The sequence below is a fragment of the Python bivittatus genome, unplaced genomic scaffold (assembly GCF_059951505.1).
Source record: "Python bivittatus isolate LINGU-HERP-01145 unplaced genomic scaffold, Pbiv_v1 ctg000320_np1212, whole genome shotgun sequence".
Taxonomy (NCBI): Eukaryota; Metazoa; Chordata; class Lepidosauria; order Squamata; family Pythonidae; genus Python; species Python bivittatus.
The window spans coordinates 8,547,113-8,569,995 of NW_028277052.1; the positions used below are offsets into that span (position 1 = coordinate 8,547,113).

A 22,883-nucleotide genomic window follows, 5' to 3' on the forward strand; every position below is an offset into this window, starting at 1 on the left:
TGGCCATTTCTTCCTAAAAAAAAGTGCCATAAATGTATATCCCTATGGTTTTATCTTGTTTGGAATGATGTTGTCATTTTGTTCAAAGAAGGTATGGTAGTAGATGATTGGATGCCATTGTTGTTTGCAAAAATAATGTGAATATTGGGATTTGGGAAAAGGCCACCAATTTATATCATAGGAGGTGCCAGAGAAGCACTGTGGACAGGATGACAGATTTGATGGACACAAAAGTTCATTCAGAATCCAGTTCAGTCTTTATTTTTATAAGCAACTGCAAGCAAGTTCTCCCCACTTCAGATTCTTTGCTGTAAAGGGGCCATGTACCACACTGACAAATGCAGGAAATAAATGGTATAAAAGCAGTTGGACATCTTTTAACAGCATTTCAGGAGCAGATACCTCAAGATGGTCCAATGTGGGTGTGCCTATTCAGGGTTTTCACCTTTTTATTTTAGTCTTCCAATTCCCATCATTCCAGGGTTTTTTTACATCACCCCCACCAACACACAAATAATTGGTTAGGATTTGATGATGAATCTTGTCCTGACTGGACAAAAAATAAATTGATTAATTGGTGGAGGGACTTATATCAACTTTATAATTAGCTAAGACAGCTGATATCTTCCTCTAGGATGCAATGCTCTGACAACCTGACCAACATACTGTAAATATGATGAATAAACATGAATTATATTTAATTGTATTAATGTGATACTTAACATAATAAAATATAAATCTGGAAGCTAGACTTGATGACTGCATGCCAACATTCAAATCTAGATTTTATGATTCAGGTCCAACTTCAGCCATTGTGTGGTCCTTTGGGCGAGTCTTTCTCTCACAACCCAACCTATCTCAAAAGGTAGCTGAAACTGTGTGGAATTGTTGAAGGAGGACATGTTATGGATGCTAGCTTGAATGCCTGGGGGTAAGGCAGGATAGAAGTCTAAGAAATAAAGAACATGTTTCAAAATGTCCTTTAGACAACCAAAAAGCCAATTAGCCATTGAGTTCCTAATTCATTTGAAGCTAGAACATTAGTTGCCCCTGTTTACCTTTTACATAAATCATAATAGGAAAAACAAACCACTAATGCTTCGGATCAGAAAGTGAGTTCCTTTCCTCCACTGAATGATAATTTTTCCTATTTTGGCTGAAGTCACAGTAGACAGAATCTCAAAGATAAATGATCACACCTATGTCCCATCACACAGAAAGTTACAACAGACACTTGGCCAAATACAGAAGGCCTGTTCCCCACCCCCATTTCCCCTTTTCTCTTTTTATTCAGCAATTAGCATTTCCAATAAATTAAGGACAGAAGAATTTCATAGCTACATTTGTTTTGCCAAGTCTCCCCTCCCCTTTAAAATTCCTCCCTCTGTGCAGAAGACTCACATTGCAAGGGGGGGGGGGGACAGTTCAAGATAAATGATAATCTACACTGCCATTATATTTCCTTAAGCTGGTTAGTTTTCATGTATCCTCAAAACAGTGAATAAAATCCTCATAGTAATCTCCAGAATGGAATGGAGAAACTAAAATTATATGGAGAGGTACAGCTCAATCCAGTAATACCCATCGGAGTGAGAACATTATCTTCTAGACTTAGGTTGTCCCACCTCTTCTTCTGCCTCCTCCATGGCAAGGGAGTCTGAATTTTCTATCATTCCTCAAGTCTTACTATTTTAAAAACAGGCTCTCCTTCATCTCTCCTGTTGTTCCATTGGTTCCATTCAGTTCAATTGCTTCTAGGCCTTCATTTCTGTTCTCTTCTTTCTCCATCCCTTCCTGCTGTTCTTTCTCCTCTTCTGCTTCTTCTGTTTCCTCTCCATTCAGGAGGTTCGTGGTAGATAGGTGGCTGAGGAGCCGTCCTTCCTTGAAAGACTCAGCCAGTTCTTTGGCACAGCAAGAAGGTGTATTGGTTTCATAGGTACTATGAAAACTGTTGTAGTCAACCTCATAAAAGTCCTTCTCTAGGGTAAGGACAGGGGTAAAACGGTGTCCCCAAAGCACTTCTGTGTCCATGTAGGAGCTCCGAGCCTGGCAAGTCATCCCTATAGGAGAGAAAAAACAAACAGATGTTCAGTAGATCTAGTGAATACTAAAAGCATAACCTTCCCTGATGCTTAAATGGAAAAAAATAATGTGCACAGCTATGACATTCTTTCTATGCTTGAACCAAAACATTTTACCATTGAGAGACTTGTTTAGATAGTTATGTACTGTAAAAATGTGGGTTGTGCATACTAGTTTATATGCCTGATCTCCCGTTTTTTTCTATTATTCACTAAAATGGCTACAGTGTTAATTGTTTAATTGTATAAGATGTGCTTTGATTAGACTTCCCTTCCCTTCTTTAAAAAGTAAAATTCATTGCATATCTTCTTTATGCTACAAAATTGGAAAGAAACCCACATTTTAAAAAAGGTGGCTGGAAAGAAATGTTGCGGGGGGGGGCAGGGAGGGGAGAAAACTCTTCATGTTCATATCCTGTTGGCCATGCTGACTGGGAGTTTTGAGTACTGACACCCAGCATATCTGAAAAGAATAGCCCAGGCTGGCTGGGGTATTCCGGGAGTTGAAGTCCACACATCTTAGAGTTGCCAAGTTTGAGAAACACTGCCCTAGACATTAGACCTCCTCATTTCAATAAGCTTGATCTGTTGGCTTTCAGTGCGACTTCTTCAGCACAAGATAGAAATGACAGAAAGCAGAACAGAATCCAACCCTCTACATTAGGCAACCTCCATTCTCTAGTATAAAATGGCTATTTTGCAGTTGGGTCTTGGAACAATTCTTGTCCTCATGAGAAAACCTGATCCTGATTTGGAAGTCCACATTGAATTTACCCTTCCTTTCTCTCCTGCTGGAAATATTCAATTAAGACAGGCAATTTGACATGAGTTCATCAACACAAATTCTGAATTTCCACTGGCCTTTGTGCTGAAAGGCCCTTTTTTCATAAACCCCAGGAGGGATAACTCAAACACAATTGAAGCATCTGATAATTGCTCCATAATAGCATTCAGAGATTCTTCTTCTTCTTCTTTTTTTTATCACATGCACATTGGAGTTAATTGTACCAGGATGCACAGCTTAGCAAGCTGGACATCTTTTGAAAGACAACTAACAATATTCAGACTCACTTCAGATTCCCCTAAATGTCCAGTTTGGAGGCCACCTGACACTTCCAGCCTAAGCTCCCAAATTTCATTTTCTTGCTTATTTTTTCCTTGACCAAAATAAAGATGACAGAAGGAGATATTAGAGCCAAGGTTACACAAGAGGTCAATGAATACTATTGACTCTTAGCTTGCCTGAAGTGTGAACTCCTGCATGCACATGAACTCTATGTTTAACATTTGAACACAGCGCAATCCATTCAGTAGAAGACTGGTGACCCCGAGGGGCAATTCTCATGCAAGCCTTTCCTCTGCAGCCACACCTTGGAAATGATGCTTACAGATGCTCAAATGTAGTGTGAACACTATATCAAAATCTCAGAACTATGGGGAATTCAAGATTGACAAGCCAGGCTCCCAAAAGTCCTTATAGATTTTAATTCTTTTATTGTAATGTCTTTTGCTTTTGGGGGTACACAACGTGCTATTTAAATCAAAGGGGAGAGTCATCCTTTACGTTATTCAAGGCTGGAAGGGGTTTGGCGAAATTATTTATTTATTTGCAAACATCTGTAAGTTGCTTATTCTTACAATTCTACAATAAAGGCTTACAATAAACTCCTCTAAATATAAATCTATAAAATATGCATGAACCCAAACCCATTAAAAAAAAACCCCTCCAGTAAATGCCATGAATAAAAACTATGACCATTACTCTTGCTACTGTCAGCTGAACTGCAATGCCTTCCCAAAGAGTACAATTTTCAGCATTTTGTAAAATACCATCATTGGAGGGGCATAACTATCCTTGAAAATCAAAGTCTTCCAGACAAGACAGAGTTACTGACAAGAATATAATCACAGTTGTGACATTTGGAGTGAGTACCTGCAACACTCTGTCCCTGCTATCTGGTGTAGGGTGGACAAATGCATTTTTTAAACATTCAAATTGTTCAGTTAAATGTGTGGGAGGTTAATGGACACATTTACTTAAAACAACAACTGAGAAAGCATGCCACTGTATTTTGGTGACACAATACTATGATGTTCCTGAAGGCTCCCAAAAGAGCATGCTATGGCCTGCCACTCTTGACTAAAACTCCAGTAAAGTAATTTAAGCCCTTCCTTCCTTCCTTCCTTCCTTCCTTCCTTCCTTCCTTCCTTCCTTCCTTCCTTCCTTCCTTCCTTCCTTCCGATTCTGCCATTGTTGCATCCTTATTCTAGTCTAACCATTGGTTAAGGTGTTGGGTTGGGGAGAATTTCTGGAGGGCTACAGATTTCCCATTCTGACATCAGAATTGCTGTGCTAGATCAAACTAAAGATTCATCCAATAAAACAACTCTCAGCCTGTCTTCAGATGTAATATAAGCAAGAAAGTTATAAAAACAAACAAACCCCATGCATTCTTGAGGTCACATTCTCAAACAAGGTTTCCTGGCCTAAAACAAGCCATGATTTGTTTGGAGATCCCTGAAACTGAATAAAAAACAAAGAAATTGCATCGTAACCCAGCTACACACAGCAATGCAAATACAATAGTGACCATCTTTGCTTGTTGATCATGTTGGCTGGGCTGATATCTGGAAGGCAGTCCTTGCTTCAGATTAACTCTTGAATGTGTATTATTTGGAGTATCAGACCTCACCAATCTAGTCTCACTGTACATGTCAGGGTGGTGGGGAGAAGTGGTATCACTCAATTTGCAAAATCACCATACAAATGGTATGAATAATATACGGTGTGACATTTACATCATGACATCCTGGTGAGACTAACACAAAGCTTGTTTTTTGCATGATGATATCATGATTACTATGATGTCATTGTAGCGTCCACTAGATGCCATGAGTCTTAACATCAAGAGACAGGTCAACTCCTAGTAAGCACCTTGCTGCATTATCATCTGATTAATGTTCGATTTCCTTTGCAATGAAAAGAAGCACTGCAAGCAGAAAAATTCTTACCGAAATCCTGTGTTCCAAGGCCCTTATTTGAAAATTAAAAATAATAAATCTATGACTGGCTAATTGTCAACAAAGCATGGTCTGAAAGCTTGGAGAAAAGAGAACAATAGTTGCCCAAAATTATACTTCTTAATGTTCTCTAATTGAATCAGCCAAGACATTCATTATATAACTCAGACAAACTGGAGCAAATAACTTAGGCAAAGTGGAGTGCATAGAGGGCACACAGCCTCTTGTTTTTGTTTTATTATTTTGCTTTTACATTTTTTTCTCCTTTTTAGCAACGGCTCCTCTATGTCCTGGGAAACCACAAAGAAAGGTGATGTCATCAAATGTGAATGCAACCTCTCCTCCTCACTTGTTAGATGCCAAATGGTCATGGGTTTCAAGTCCATTTCAATATTTTTCAAAGCAGCTTTGAAAATTTGCCTTTGCTGAATTCTCCAAATACTCTTTGGAGAGTCAGATATTTGGCAGATCACAAAACTGTTGACATTCAGATCCAACTTTTGACATAAAATGATCTTCAGGGACAGACAGCATGCGTGAAGGTCTTAAATGGAGTAATTGGCACATGAACATGATCCAGTAAGTGACTTAACAAATAGTACTCAATGCAGTGCAATATATTTTCACTCAAAGGTAAGTCCCAGTGAATCCAATGTGATTTTCTCCTGGATAAATTATACAAGATTTCAGCTTTTCATTATACATTCTGTTAACTAGGCTGGAAAGCTTTCTTTCCAATTACACTTCAAAAACAGTTTGAAGGGCAGATTTGACAAAGCAGGTTCTGAATAGCAAAATTGGAAAATGAATCCACAGGGATGAATTTAGGGTCAGCGTCGTTTTTGTTCTGACACTCACATATTTATTTATTTATTTATTTATTAAATTTATCCCCACCCATCTCCCCCTAATGGGGGACTCTGGGTGGCTCACAACTCATTAAAACAATAAATAAGAATAAAATTACATAAAACCTAAAACCTATACAAAACAATTACTAAAAAAGAAAGAGTCCAGGAGGCTGATATATTGTCATCATAGGGGTGGGGGCACTTCCATATGACCATTGTTTACAGTTCAAAGCTGTCCTGCGTTCATTTCTGCAAAAAAACAGAATTTTGACACCCAATCATTGCTTAAATCCTGATGATCAATAGAAGGATGTAAAGCAGTGTTTCTCAACCTTGGCAACTTTAAGATGCATGGACTTCAACTCCCAGAATTCCCCAGCCAGCACACTGGCTGGAGAATTCTGGGAGTTGAAGTCCACGCATCTTAATGTTGCCAGGGTTGAGAAACACTGATGTAAAGGAAGCCACCTTATCAGCACCCTGCTTCCTGAGCAACTACTCATCCTGAAGCAACAAAATTCTCTCAACCAAAGCCCACACCAAGGAAACAAAATAAAATAAATAAAATAAAATAAATTGTTCCCACCTTCTTTCATGTTTTTAGTTCATATTGGTGCAGTTTTCTTGTGTCTGTGTTTTGGCAATACATCATACATTCATGCATAGCTGTATTTCCCCAACCAAATGTATAATCTTTCACTCACAGGATTCTCAGCAAGGACCATGCTGGTTAGGGAATCCTGGGAGTTGGTGCTCCACAGTGCTGTGGAACAGCTTTTCCAAAGCTGGTGCACTCAGGTGCATTGAAATGCAGCTACAACTATTCGACTACAACAATGATACAACCTGCTTAATGCCCTGGATGCATCTTTTGGGTGGAAGAGATTCATTTGGAAGGCATATGTTTTTATCATGCTTTTAATTGCAAGATTGTTACTGGTAATGACTTCCTCTTGTACCCCATTAGTCATGCTTCGTTTCTGAAAGCAGAAGCACTGTAGACAGATAATCTCATTCCATCATTCCTGACACAAGAATCTTAATTTATAGATAAGCCACCTGTTAAAGATAATCTCTGTGTGTAACATCTGGCATCCTTGAAGGGAATCCTTGTCAGAGATGGACCAGGCTTGATTTGCAACAAGACCACCAGTTTTAAGAGTTTGCATTTTAGCATTCAGTCATGTAGCCAAGGTTGGGCCTCAGGACAAAAGAAAAGGTCTCTACAGTCATGGGGGCAGATGATGACTTAAAGAAAAACAGGTGATAGGGCAGTAGCAAACAGGATCAACGTCATTTTCTGAGTTGATGTGGCCATATGCAATATTTTCTTCTTCTTTTTGGAAAGCCTTTATAGTAATGGGGGTAGCTAACTGAGTATCTCCATAATTCCAGAGAATAGTTTTATTAGATTTACAAATAAAATAAAATAATATATAATTTCTTTCTGAAATATGACAGGGTTTCATTTCCAAGTTAGATCTACCACTGCACTACTGATAGGTTAGCCTTTTCTATATGCTTGGACCACACAGAACCATCTAAAACCTTCATAGAGTGAAGGTTTTAAAAATCATCCAGAAGAAAACCAAGATTAAAATGGGAACCATCACCAAGAGAAAGGAGAAGCAGCTGTCAGGACTGCTAAGAGGAGTCCATTGCTTAATCATCTACATCAACAAAGACAGGCAGTCCAAGCTGATTCCAGAAAATGTCAAAGATAGAAGCTGTAATTAATGTCACCAGTGGACTAAATGTTTTATTAACATTCCAAAATGCCAAAGAAGGAAAGCTAATTGATTTGGACATAGCATTAACTTCTTTATGATTGCAAAGTCCACACCCACCAAAGGAATCTTGAGTTGCAAATACTTTTTCGAAGAGCTGAGTTATGAACATCTTCATTGGATCCAATCAAATGGGTGATTTAATTTAGCATCCTGTTTAATATAGCAGCCATGAGATGGCTCTACACCACTTACAAATAGATGTGTCTTATAGCTCATCCTAAAGGTTGCTTGGTCTTCACCAACCAATATCCTGCCCATCCCTAAAATGAAATTTCAGTTTAATAACACAGGTATGGTCAACAAAGAATGTTCTTCATACATTCCTACTTGCCATGAGGTTGTGGGTTATTTGTCTAGGAACGTGAATACTTAGAACTATATTAGGTATCTTTACAAGCATTTAGTGTTTCCTAAAACAAGGAAAAGGGGATGCTACAAATCATGGTGTCCATTCAAATTAGCACTTCCATTACTGGCTGAAGCTACAATTGAGTTAAGCATGATAGAGGTGTGCTTTAAGTTTGCAAGAGCTCTGTTTTCATGTTGGCTGGCGTGTGGTTAGGTTGGATCTGGCTTTAATGCCAGGAGAATGTGGAGCTTTTACAGAAAAGATATCTCAGTCCTGGGAAAGTATAAAGCTGTGTGAGAAAACAAAACACCAAATTCAAAAGAACTCCACCTTGATTGTGAGTTGAAGTAGAGAGAGGCTTTGTCAGACTTCCAAGTTTCTGTTACAATACCCTAACACCAAAACGATTCTGAGCAGATTCACAAGTTAAAAGAAACAACCTTATAAAAACCATCATCTGGGGGACAACATAACATCCAACCACATCAATCCCAACAAAAAGGGTCTGATTCAAGGCCTAGAAATTCCCTGATACTAACCAAGGCTCGCCCTGCTATGTTTTGGAGCTAAATTAAGGGTGAGTAGGTTCTGCCTTCTGCTGAGCCAATAACTAACCCTAAAAATAAAAAAAGGCAAAATATTTTAGCTCTGCCTAGTGACATTAATGCATTGCTATGTTGCCTCCCAGCCTCCAGAACCTTAAAATAATGGAAGGAGAAAAACATACCACATGGGCTCATATCTCTACAGGTTACCAAAAGTTACCTCCTTTAACATCTGAAGGCTTGACATCACCTTTAGGAAAAATAGCATCTGTACTCTGAAGACTTACCTGTTGCTTCCACCATCCCTTCTAAAATTACAACAATTTCAAACTCCTCCTTCTCCAACTGGGCACGTGACATCTCCCAAAAGGGACTCTTCTCGTTGATTTCATGTGAAATGATGAGTGGGGATACCAGAAACAGCCTGTCATCACCTGTGTCAAATCCCACGTTGATGTCTGTTTGGTTCAAGGGGATGAATTCCCCTTCTTTGGTCTGTTTGGATTTAATCAACTTGGCTCGAATAGATGCCTCTACAATGTGGGAATTCCTTAGGTCTCCAACCCGGAACATGAGACACAATTTTTCATCCCGCATGGAAATCACAGCGTTGTTAGAGAACATGAGGGTCTCTGCCCTCTTCTTTGGTTGGCTGATCTTCACAAACATGCACCCCACCATGAAAGCATTGACTATGGAACCCAGGATTGCCTGGACCAAAAGCAGTATGATGCCCTCAGGACATTTTTCAGTGATCACCCTGTGGCCGTAACCAATAGTGGTCTCCGTCTCAATGGAAAACAGAAAGGCTGAGACAAACCCACTGAGGTTGTCAACACAAGGGATCCAGTCTTCATCTTCTGCATGGTCTAAGTCTCCTCGGATATAGGCAATGAGCCACCAAATGAAACCAAAAAACAACCAAGTGATGGTGTAAACCATGGTAAACACAAGCAGGTTAAAGCGCCACTTGAGATCCACCAAAGTGGTGAAAAGATCACTGAGATATCGGTAAGTTTCCTGGACATTCCCATGATGAACATTACACTTGCCAGTTTTTTCCATGTACCGCTGGCGTGGTTTCTTGATTTCAGCTGCCAAAAGACGTGTTCGATCAGTGGCAATTGGGACATCATCCCGGGCTTGTTTGGGAATCTTCTTTTGCTCTCTGGGGGTGACACCAATTTCCATATCTTGATTCATGAAGATTCTTGAATCTCCAGCCATGGTTGGGCTACATAACAGAGGAAAAAGAAAGGTAACTCTACCTTATCAGAATAAGTAAAATTGTTTTCCTCAATCTATTTCTCTCTTGATATTTGTGACTATAAGCTATGTGGGCTGGTAATGATGTGAATTGACATCCAAAATGTTTGTAGAACAGCAGTTCAGGGAAAGTGGATCCAGATCTTTAGATGAGCATCCTAAGGTGGTTATAGTACATTTTCATGGACATTGACATGGTGGTGATTCACTTTATCCATAAAATAATCTTATTTCCACCCCCCCCCTTAATCTTTTGGTTCCTTAACTTTATCAGTTGAAGTGTCAGAGTTACCTTTGTTCAAAATGTCCCTGAATTTATTGAATAAGATGGTGCAAGACATTTGAAAGGAGTGTGTTGCAAAACACATTAGCCTGAACAAAACCTATCTCCTAATCTTCAAGCACCTGTTCCTTTTGCAAAGATTGAAGGACGGCTTTGAAAATTCTTCCCAGCTGTCTTCACAGGTGTATACATGGATAGACACTCTGCTGCCTTGGAGGTTCCAATGGAAGTGTTGCCTATGCAGACATGCGTGCATATGTCCATGCACACACACACACTACTGGAGATAATATTCAGCTGTGCAAACAACAAAGCTGCTTTATCAGTTTGGAGAGAGGTGCTATGGTCATGCTAGGGCAGTGTTGTCCAAACCTGGCCACTTTAAGATGAGTGGACTTCAACTCCTGCTGGCTGGGGAATTCTGGGAGTTGAAGTCCACTCATCTTAAAGTGGCCAAGTTTGGACAACACTGTGCTAGGGCACACTGCAAAACATCTCTTTAGAATACTTTGCACAGTCTTATGATTTTACCAAATTTGTTAGATCTTATAATGTCAGCTCTTTGAGATAGGCCAAATCAAGAAACAGAGCAAGGTTTAGAGGAATGCCATTTTATTGTTATAGGGTATAACAACCTAATCTTGAAGGCCTACTGAAATTTCTCTCTGCACCCTTTTATATCAAACGGAATGAAGGTGACATTATTTTGAATTTCTTTCTTATGTCTTCTCCTTTCCCTGGACTGTTTCTTTTCTGCATACATTCTTCAAGCTTATCTCCACATTCCTTTACACATAAGATAGGTGCAAATGAATTTTTAAATCTCCACCCCCGGCCCATTTCTCCTCCAGTAAACAAGCAATAATTGAAAAATAACAGGAGATTTTGTATTTATTAATGGCATCCCTTTATTTTTCTGAGAAAAAAAATCCTATCATTTATCTTTGGGCAAAAGAGGAATCTCCTGTGGAGAACTGCTTACCAGCCCCAATGTACTTCACAGACACACAGAGGCAGACACAATGCCACATACTGTATAGCACAAATCCTATGAAAACCTAATCAACTCTCTTAATTCTCTGACTTTGATCTTCTCATGGAGTTAGGGTTAGGATTCATGATGAAGCAATATAACTAAGCTACATTAAAGAATATAATTATACAAATCTAGTTTTGAAAAGCACAAATAAGACCCCAAGTCAAATGGCAGAAGAACCAAGGAGAACAAATGGATATGTGAATTTCACCAAACTCAGAGCTAGAAATAAATCTCAGGATCTCCCAAATGTTCACCTCAAAAGAAAAGCAAGCATTGGTTACCCCAGCTTCTTTCAAAACCTAAATCCAGGAAACAGGGAATCCTTTTGTTCCAAGAATCTCCCATGCACCCTGAGTTTTCTCAGGACCAGATTTTCAAAGGAATGCCTTAGCAAAAATGTAGAGATATTTTAGGATATTTCTGGCTGAATTTCTTCTCCAGCAGTATTTTCAGTGGGACAAAATGTACATTTTTCTGTTTGGGATTATGGCAAAAGTGTGGATTCTGTTAAATTGTTGCTGGAAATTCTGGAGTTGTATAACTTCAGATTATTTGGAAGGCCCCAGAAGGGAGGAAGAAAGAATAGAAGGATATGTCACTGTCTCCCCCCGCCCCCAACTTACTTTAAAAACTGAGCCATACAAGCATTATAATATTGATATTATGGAGTATCAAGGGAGGGAGACTTGGAGAGCATGGAGAAATAAAGAGAATGACCAACTGAGGAAGAGAATGTACTGTCCAGCTGCCATTTTATCAGGCTATTCCATCAGCTTCATTAAAAGACCAGCAAATTTGTGTCACCTCCTCAGTTTGAGTTGGTCATAATCAGGAGCCCAAGAACTCACTGTCTGAATCATCCTCACAAATCTTGCATTCTCCAGTTGTGATGGATGTCAACTGCACAGTTCCCAGCCAGAACTGAAGTCCAATATATATGTAACTTGCAACGTCGAGGAAGGATAATATGGATCCTGCAAAAAACAGGATCAGCAATTCTGCAATTGTATTTTGATTGGGTTAAAAACCTGAAAACACTTTGCAGTAAAACAAGTTACCAACCTGACTTCCACAGAAAAATGGAAGCTACTCAGAGGGCAATGCAAGGCAAAGTAGATCCATGAGAAATATTCCTTACCTCAGTATGAGAGGAAGTGTAATACAAGACATAGGATATTGGCTTGGATTCTTAAACTCCTGAATTCAAAGCTTGTCAGAGTCATTAATGTTCTAAGTAGAGTTAATGCTCCTTCTTCATTCTCCCTTCAGTGGCTGCAACGACAAGAACAGGAGACTGCAAAGTCACAATGGACATGGAGCGGAGGAAGGCCCTACTGCTTGCCAAGCATAACGTCTGAGTGTGTAATATGCTTTGATTTTTCACATAAGAATAGCAGAAGTGTGAAACAATACCGGATGAAACAAATGGGATACAAGTACACAAAATATAGAGATGTACGAAAATGAGTCACACAAGAGATATATTTCATCTCCTTTATTCTGTTTTAACAAGACCTGTGCATTTTGGTCAAGAGATGTCATCCAATCACCAGTGAACGCTTCCTTTAAGTTATGAGAGCAGGATGTTCAGATGATGCTAAAGCTCCAGTAAGTATGGCCAGTAATGAAGGATGTTAAGACTTCTAGTTCAGTAACCTCTACAAGGTTGCAGGTTTCCCACTTATAAATTAAAGCTTCTTGTTTTCCTGCTCTAAGCCTGTGCCCAATTTCCAAGGAGAAAGCCAATTTTTTGCCAAGTGGTTTGCCCCACTTAGATGGGGCCGAAATGGGACTGAAATGGGGCTGAATGGAGAGATCAGTATGGCCTTCATGGTGAACCATAATATGGTTGGTTTGTTTGAACATAGTTGGTGACACAAGCACATCAACTATGTTTTCTTCACAGTTTATTATGCTGGGTAAACTCAGCCACTGGATCTCTCTTCTGGAATGCTTGCATGGAGTTGAGTTTTAAGTTATTATCCCAACTTTATGTAATGCCAACATGTATTTTTCTTGTGTTATTAGTGGTGATCTATTATGCAGCTTGCCACAGGGGAAGGCAGGATATTTGTCAAATTAATTAATTAGTAAACAAGCTTGGATTTAATAGAAGCCAATTCAAACATGTTCTCTCTCTCTTTCTCTATTTCCCCCCCCCCCCCCCCGCCCGGGGTAAACCTGACTGCCAAGAAGATAGGCTGATTTCCAAGCACTTTTTTCTTCCACATGAAATAAGGGGAAAGAAAGAAAAGGAAAAAAAAGGCAGTTCCCCAAAAGGGGACAATCACATATCAGGCTATCTGTGAGCTTCTCCCAATGGAAGGTGGCCTGTTTACAATTGTGCAGAGTCCATCAGCCACAGAGATGGTTAGTTTGTTCTGAGCTAGCCCCACCTTTGTAAAACAGAATAGAATAAGAGAATAATTATGTCACTTTTGCGCATGAAACCACTTGCTCCTTTGGACAGACTGCAAAATTGGCCATAGCTGAAAATGGAGAAGAGAAAGGCCACTCTCCTCCTCTTATCAAGAGCATAAAGAGGCTTTTTATCAGCCTTCTTCATATCACAAAGCTTTTACTCACATACCAAAGGGAGCTGGTTGGGAGTGACCTCAAAAAAAGGTCCAACATTTTGCTCAAGGTGAATGAACTAAATCCAGAGGGAGTTGCTACTGTCCCTCCATGTGTTTGCAGAGAAAGTTCTGGCATTTAGACTGCTGAATATGACTAAAGTGTGATTCCAGAGAGATAAATTGAGCTTTCTCTGGAAAAAAGGGTGGGGGGAGAGGGTGAGTGTGTCACCTGCAGTCTCAGGGTTCTGCATGCCAAAAATGAAGTATAGTTGGAAGGATTATTCTCCATATATTTAATGATCATCCAAAACTTGCTGCTGAATTGTAAAAGTTAATGTGATTTAAGGGGGAAAGTAATCAAATATATGGAGAATAATTATACTAGCAGTAGTGCATTTATGACATTTAATTTTGATTGAGTCAAATCTACATTCTGTCAATATCTTGCCTACATCTTGAAGAGCACCCACCTTTCCTAGCCCAGCAGTCAAAAATCAAGTGTGGCCCTTGGTATAACAAGCAGCAGATCCTTGGCATAAAGATGGCAGGCACCAGACCATGTGCAGGGTAGAATATGAGAAGCTGTCTTACAGGTCCATCTGGCATGGTTTGATCAGCTCTTAAAGGGCCTAGACTGGAGCCTTTCTCAACCCTACCTGGAGAACTGATCTCAGACTTTGGGCAGGGGAAACATCTGAACTTCACATTTCCCTCTGTGCATTTTCTTCTGTCCAAAACAAACAAGAACAGATCAAGGGTCTCATGCCTTTGAGGAGGTGCAGAACCTTTTCAGACAGTAACTTCTTTACTTTCCTCCAAATGCACTTCTTAAAAAGAGAACGGAGAAACAAAGAAACAAGTAGCATGACACACATCCACAATGCAACAATGAATTCAATCCAGTAAACATTCAGTCAGGACAGAAACCAACAATCAACTGCCTATATAACTTGTGTCAGTTATATAATGTGTATGAAATAAATAAAACCCACTTCTTTGGAAATCTCATAAAAACACGGGTTGCAGTTATTAGGAGCTGTTCTTTAATGATTTCATATATAATAAATGATGTTATTTTGAATGCACTCTACCCATAGTTGAGAAGCAAGAAAGCTGGCAGGTATACGCTGTTTTGGCAGCTGGTTGAGAAGCTGCCATATTTGTTCTGACCGGTTGGTCTCTCCAAATAAAATCAACCAGAATTATAGAGTTGGAGAGACTTCAGAGGTCATCAAAGATGTCATTTGGTCCTCCAAACAGGATCTGGAAGACAATCAAAGCATCTCTGTCACATGGCTGTCCAGCTCTGCTTAAGCACATCCAGTGAAGGATCGCTCACCAGTTTTGGTACAGTTGAAGTTTGTTCTATTGTCAAACTGCCCATGCTATTTGGAAAATGTGCAAAATTCCTTGTGTTTCTGTCCTTTTGAGCAACAGAAAAGACATTGATTTTACCCTCATTGAGGAAGACCTTTATGGATTTTTTAAGACCATGATCATATCTCCCCTTAACCATTTCTACTCAGGCTAAAGATGGAATGATAGCCTTTTGATAGCCAACAAATACACTGTTTGGAAGGATGGACATGTGTTTTGGTGTGAACATGTTGGCACAAAGTTGGTGGGGATCATTTCACACTCGTGGGCAAGCCACAGCAATGTTCATGATAGCTGGATTCATACAGCATGCTAAACCATAAACGGATTTGCTTGGTTCCAGCTTCAGCTGGTCATTGCAATTCATACCCAGCTGTTGCAGTCTGTAAATCATGGGCTACTATAACTTAGCATGTTAGTCAATTGTGATTTTGTCCACAAACCATGCAAACAATGGCTTGGCTCAGTATTTATATCCCTCTAATCAATATTCCTCTGACACTTGCACCCCTTGATAAGAGTGATCTGGTAGTCAGAGATTTTCATTCACTAATATTAACTTAGTCATTAAGAAACCCCAATCACATGATTTGAAAGCCATACCCCATCATCTTCATCCTCCTCCTCCTCCAATAAAAATAAGGGTGATCAACTGTAGGATGCCACAGAGCAAAATACAAGAACCCTTCCACTTTCTCTGTAGAGTTTCTATTTGCCCAGTTTTGTGCTACCATTTGTACAATAGGCCATACCATTAATTAAATCTGGATTTTCATTTGCTCCTCACTTCTTATAATACTATTTTTATTCTGTTTTATTCTGTTTATTATATATGTTCTTAATTATTTTTAGATCCTATTATACTTATTGTTTTCTGGTTATATATATAGATGTAAGTAACAGTTCTGCTATTAGATATTTTATTGTATCTGGTCTTATGGCTGTAAGTGTGATGGTGTGTGAAAAAGACCTTGGGAGATGGGGCCAAGAGATGCTGCCTAGAGAAAGGTCAGATAAGAGACGGCATAGCCCACAGCTGGATAGTGAGTGGGGCAAGAAGCTCAGAAGTGACCCTCCCTAGTTTCTTGGGCTGTAAAGGAGGTGAGGGGAAGAATTATACTTCCAGACTTGCAAGATTTCTGTCCACGTAGCCTTACAATAAAGTAAAATTAGCTCATCTGGTTGTGATTCCTATCTAGTTTACCCCACGAGGCTGACAGTAATAAACTGATTTGATTTGATTATATTTTCTATTCAATATTTAACCTTAGTTCAGAGCAGAGCTAATGTAAATTGCTTGAATTTCATCTTCTGGAGGTTGTTGGTGGTGGGTTTTTTCTTTTTTGTTTTGTTACCTTGGTAGTAGCACTTTCTGATAGAGGCGAGAGACAGAGGGAGAAATGAATGCCAGCTTACAATGAAATCCTTCAGGGGCTGTATGAGCCACCTACTGACAGACGTAACAAAGAACGTGATTGACTGAAGCAGCCAGGCAGCCTCTCCAATTCTTTCAACAGAATTCCAGGTGATAAATGCTGGTAATGTTATAGTCCTGGAAATACTGTACTTCTGGAAGGAAAAAGGAAAAGGAGGATTCTTTGGTTTCTCCAATATTATAAAGGGGAGGGGGGAAGCAGTAATACTTTCAGTTTTGTTTTGCTTCAAATGATCAACAAGAAATTGAAGGGGTATGTGATATAACTCCAGTAGTTTTCCTTTTGCCAGCACAGAAGCAATGAATCATCTGCTGGAGCAGACAGAGAGACTCTGCTGGTAAACCAATGAGGTGATGCCAAGGCTTTCAAGTTGGATTATAACTGGTGACAGAAAAGGAAAAAAAGGGGGTGGGGACAGAATTGTTTTTCTCTTTTCAAGATTACTAATATAAGATAAGGTAAGACAGAAGAATAGAATAGAATAGAATAGAATAGAATAGAATAGAATAGAATAGAAGTAGCATTTAAGGGCATTCTTGTTTATTTATTTATTTAACTTGTGGGCATGGTTGAAAATCTAGAGATGTCTTGAGTGCTTTGGCCAGATGACTGCCAGGAGGACATGCCTATCACAAAATAGCTGCCGTGGTCATAACAACCCTTTTTTTCTGGAAGAGAAACGAATAAAGTAGCTTCTCATCCAGGCTCTCTAGTAATTTCTGGTGGAGAACACATTCAGTGCCTCCTGAGAACCAAATTACTTATCCTTATATTAATAATAATGCTAGTTGCTCCAAGCACTGTTGAAGTAATTAGCTTAGTCTTCCTCTGTATCATTGTTTCCCCCTTCTAGTGTGTAGGACTTCAACTTCTCTACTTCCCAGCCAGTTCTCTATATGCATTCATGGATTTACAGAGATCCTTCAAACAAGTATGTGGAATAACTTTTTCTCACTTTTACATTTCCATTTTATTGATTTATATCCATGGATTCAAGTTTCTCTGCAAAGGAAACATGTTTTATGTGGATTTGCTACTCCTTCCCAGATCCTGAAGATACTCTGAGTAAATGATGATCCTTTCTCTCTTTTGCATTTGCTTCTAATCTGCTCTTTCATCTCTCTTAAACACTTTTGACCAGCATCCTTTGCTAAGCTGGGATGAAGGATGGAGAGGGGCTTCCTTTCCTCCTAAATTCCACAGAACTTTTATTTCAGAGGGATCCTTACAGCTCCCATCCTTTTTGACTGTTGGCTGCTTTGGGTATATTCCAAAAGACTACTCCTTATTAGGCTAGCACAAGAAAAAAGATGTGCCTTTTCAAATTTCATGGGGTTTAAGCAGCACCTCTCTAGACTAACCAGCAATTCGTTATCTTGTCTTCAACTGAGAGAGAGTGGAATCTAAGTTCTGCCTTGCTCATTGGCAAGCTATGGAGATAGGAATTATCAAGAGTAGTTCCTCCATATTAGATCAGCCTTTGGCCATCAAACTTACCAGCTTCAAAGCAATATGTTAGATTGGTACAGATAGTGGAAAAGCAAATTAGAACTGCACATGGACTGCAGCAGACACCCTGCCGAAGAAGATCCGTCTTGATAAGTGGAAGGGATGAAGCTGTCTTAGATGTACAAGGCTAATCCTTTAGATGATGCACCAGGTTGGGTGGGATGCCAGGGCAAAGCTTCCCTTTGTGACCTTCTTGATCCAGGCCATTCAGTTGCCTCTTTGAACGTAAAGATGCATAGCTCTCTCTCTCATGGCATCTGTATGCCCAGAAGCCATTTTGGCACCTCTCAAAATGAGAGAGATTCTCTGCAGAATTAGGCCTACAATTTAGCCACTAAGCTGGTCTGCTGTAAGGTGTGCATATTGAAGTTGCTGTCAGGAAAGCATGGGCAGGAAGGAGACAAGCAGGGAGCAACAGATGTTTCATTTGCCTCAAGCACAGCGTTCCTCCCACTTCAGGCTGTGGATTCTTTTGGTCACTCTTGAGGGGTGGGGATGTGATGGAGAGGATGGAATTTATGAATGTGCTTGAATGCTTGAGCAAGACTAAATCAGCTTTCCATGTACCTTCCACATGCGTTGGAGCTGAAACTTCCCAAATTTCCAGGCACCAACAGTTAATAGCTGGATATAGACTAAGGTTTTCAATGGTTAACTATAATAAAATTCCTTATTTGTGTTTATAAAGCAACAGTATCTAACAAAGTACCATGGAAATGTCCTTAACAACAAATGCAGGTGAGCTAATAAAACCAGCATTTCGCAGAGAAATATTACTAGCCACCAAAAGAATTTTTTTTAAAGGAAGGGAATTCTCTTCCCAAGATATTTGATCAGAGTCTAGATTATGACCAAAGAAAATATGGGTTTTCCCCAACCATAGATTAAATTCCCTGACTTCTGGTCCTTCTCAGCCAAAGAAAAAAGGAAAACAATTTTCTTCCTGGTGGTAAAGCCTCATGAGATCTTCAAAGGCAGGGTTTGTTTGTTTAGAAGAAAAGAAGCATTTAGAGGCAGCTGAAGCTTCCTATAGTTATGTGACCTCCTTAAAAATTTCCCCCTTGCACATATTACAAACAGTTTATTTTTCTAGGCATAGGAAATGATAATAATGGAAGAAATACCCATACAAGAAAGAAGTTATGGGGAACAAACTTGTGGGGTGCAGGAATGGTTAAGATCCTTTGATTTGGAGATCTGTTCTTTCTATAAATATCAGACTCTCTTATATGTAATTGAGGAAGATCTGGATTTAAACTAATCACATATTCATATTTCATTCTTGGATATTTAAATTTGGCCCTGTCTCGAGACAATAATAAAGGATAACATGGAACAAATGTGAGCAAAGACATAAAAATTCAAAAAGGCAATTAGCATTCATTTCAGCAGAGGGTGAGCATTATCAGAGTAGACCAAAAGCAACATGGAAAGGGTGAGTTGAAGAGAAATTTGGAACCACTTCCTGAATAGGCGAAGATCGATTTGAATCCAGATGTTCAGATTAAAAATTCTTGATGTGGTGAGATTACAATGGTCCCCACTACTTCCTTTCTGCTTGGTTCAAAGTTGAACAGAAAATTCATCTCCACACATCGTCTAAACACTGATCTCTGCTTACCTCAGCTTGCAGGGTTAAAACAAACAGCAACATATGTCCGATTCCCATTATGCAAAACTGCACCCCACCTAACCCTGTGTGCGTTTTTCATTAAACAGCAGCTTTATTTCAAACCCACTGCCCCTTCTTCATTTACTCTGATCCTTTCACTGAGGCAAAATCCAGAATAACTTCTGATACTTTCTGCAGTGCTTGGGCCTCACAGCACTCACAGCCAGAAGTTAGCTGTTCTTCTCTTTCTTCTCTTTAATGGATTGCCCCAATCCTCCTGTGACAAGTTGGCAAATCTGAAAGCAAAGTACTTGGTATCTTCTTCCACTCCCATCACCTGAAGCCCTGCTCTTATCCTTGGAACCGCCTGCCTTCCTCAGCCAGAAGGATGAGAGAGAACTCAACCCCAAACAAGGAAGGAAAGCCAACTTACCTGCAAATGGAGGTACCTAAGGAGTCTCTCTGGGGGCAGCTGCTGGTGAAACCACTGGTGAATGAAGATCCCACTTGTTCTGTGATTGTCTGACCCATGCCATTGTCACCAGAAACACGGAGGGTCTTCTCATCCTAGCCTCTTTTTGCCCTCCCTCTTTCTCTCTGCTTGCTGTAACAAAAGATGCAGGCAGAGCCGCTGCTCACACCCCCTGTGCTTAGCCATGCCTTCTTCTCTCAGTTAGAACTGTTGGTCTTCATCTCTATCTTCTCAGTTGCCACTTTTTTGCCTGTTAAATTTCCCTCCCTGTGCCTGCCTGCTGCTGCTGCTGCTCTCTCTGTCTGTATAGTACGAATGAATTCTCTGTGTATTACAGCTATTTAAAGGGGTGGAAGGAAGGGAAGGAAGGGAGACGGGCTCCATGTGATCAGAGCATCATCTGTTCTGAATGAACAAGAAGGGAAAGGAAAGGTGGAGAAAGAGAGGGAGGGAAACCAGGGAGAGGAGGGGCTGAGATATATGCTTAAGCTTTGCTTCTCAGGCTGCACAAATAGGACAAATATGGGGCAGAAGCATCAGGAGAGAACAGCATCTGTCACCTTGAGAAAACACAGACGCCTGTCCGTTGCCCACCGAGCCTTCCTGGTTAACAAGGCTGCATCTTCAAGCACCTCCAATCCTCTGCCAGGGTCTGTGCTTCCCATCTGTAGTTCAGTTTTCTTTTGCAGAGGTTGATGCTTGGTTTTACTTAGCCAGAGAGTCTCTGGAAAAAACAAAGGGAAGGAAGGAGGGGAAGCTGAAGCTCATACAGTGCATGAAAAAGAGTGTAGGTCCCCACTGGTTGCTGCAGACAACCAATAAAGGATGCCCAAAGCCCAGACAAAGAGGAAAGAAGGATGCTGGGAAGAACATCTGCATGGGGAAAGTGAATACCGGAACTACCGGACTCCATACAGCTTTCGATTTGTTGATGTATTTATTTGATGGATCCATATTCCACCCTTCCTTTGGGAGCTCAAGGCAGCATGCATAGCACTCCCCCCTCTATTTTTCTCCTACAACAGCAATCCTGTGAGGTATGTTGGGCTCAGAGGACTGGACCCCAGACATCCTTCCACATCTGGCTCTCCCCATTCCTAATCCAATATCTTAACTACTACACCACCTTTTCCCCAAGAAACATGCAGGAATGGACCATAAGCCCTAGGCATCACAATCTTGATTTAATTTCAGCTCTTGGTAACCTGCTGCTCAGTTGAATGCATGTTTTTGGCTCTATTTTACAAATGTATGGATGTCACTTATGTTTCTCTGACAAGCTCATGGTGTCCTCCCCTTCCTCATTTTGTTTTCTCAAGGCCACTGAGTGGTAAGACTGGCCGACAAATGGAGACAGGCGAGAAGTCAGCCAGTAAACCTGACTGCAAAGTCCAGATTTGAATCTGTTTTTTTCTAGCCTAACCCTGTAACCACTGTGCACAGATTTTGGAAGGTATGCCCAGGTAGATGTGGCTGCCTAATTATTTAATCACACAGCCCCATCAATATATAAGATGTTTTCCAGGTCCCCACTCAAGGGGCTTATAATTATAAATCATAAAACAGCTATAGAAATGGTGGCAGAGAATGAACATGAAAAGAAGATGCTTCATTTCAGTTCTTTGCTCCTGAGAACTAGAGACAGGGCCATTCTTTCCCCATCTATATGCAGATCAGGTGCTGGTGAGGCATGGAGATTGCTTTTACAAGCTTACGACAGATGTGTGAAGGATCAGAGGGGTCTAAAATGAACTTGAATAAAATGTTGCTGTGGGAAGTACTCCTGCACTGGATTACAGCCAGGTCTTCCTGTGGTCCAGGAAGATGCTCCCGGGCCTGTCCAGCTCCAAAATTCAGCCAGAATTTTATGGCCGCATTTTATGGTTGTCATTTCCTAGTCAGTTTGGAGAGGGGAGTGGGAATGGTTCTGTGTTAGACTAATAGTTTATAAAGATCCAGTTAATTGATTACTCCATCTTCCCATCCGAGAAGAGACTCAAGGCAACTACAAATCAAATGAAATGAAATAAGACATAACAAAAGAAACACACGTATAATAACAGAAGTAATCAACTTATAAAATTAGCGTGACACTTTTTTTTTTAAGGTGCCTCCCGTTCAGTACAGTTCTTGGGTTCTTGGCTTTTCAAGTTACATTTAAGTGGACTTAATGAGTTGTTATGCTCACGTCCATTAAAAGCCAAATGAGATGTGATCTCTTCTCAGAGTCAGCCAGGAAACAGACTTGTGAAGCCTTTCATCCGGGTCGCCTTAAGCAACTGCAGACATAATTAAGGATGATGGAAATGCAGCCTCCCTGCTAAGAGTGTCCAACAACATTAAACCTGCATGACTTTCTACCACTTATATTCAGAAAGAAGTCCCAGAGAGCTCCCTTTCAGGGAGGTGGGCATTGGATGGTACATCCCTCTGCAAACCCTTTTCCACTCTCCCCTGTGTCAAAAAACCAAACCCCAATGATCCAGAATCAGAGATTAAAAAAAAAAAAATTAAACCTATTCTCTCGACCTCTTTGTATCCTTTCTCAGTTTTAGCCGGCTGGCCTCAGATGTTAGTTATTCGACCTCTACATTCCCCTCATGTGTTCCCCAATTCCCTTGGTTTCAGGTTATGCCAAAGATTTCCTGGCAGCAAAAACAACCACGTTTAGCTCTG

The 22,883-nt window shown here is 40.2% G+C and overlaps 1 protein-coding gene across 1 annotated transcript; it reads right to left on the reverse strand.

Moving 5' to 3' along the window:
- Window positions 1-252: 252 nt before the first annotated feature.
- On the reverse strand, window positions 253-20,488 carry KCNJ5 (potassium inwardly rectifying channel subfamily J member 5). The gene is made up of 4 exons (XM_007425399.3): window positions 20,169-20,488; window positions 12,364-12,497; window positions 8,925-9,871; window positions 253-2,060 (listed from the first exon to the last, which is right to left on the reverse strand). Exons 2-4 carry the CDS (start codon window positions 12,393-12,395, stop codon window positions 1,687-1,689), a joined length of 1,353 nt encoding a protein of 450 aa, XP_007425461.3. The 5' UTR covers window positions 12,396-12,497; window positions 20,169-20,488; the 3' UTR covers window positions 253-1,686.
- Window positions 20,489-22,883: the final 2,395 nt, after the last annotated feature.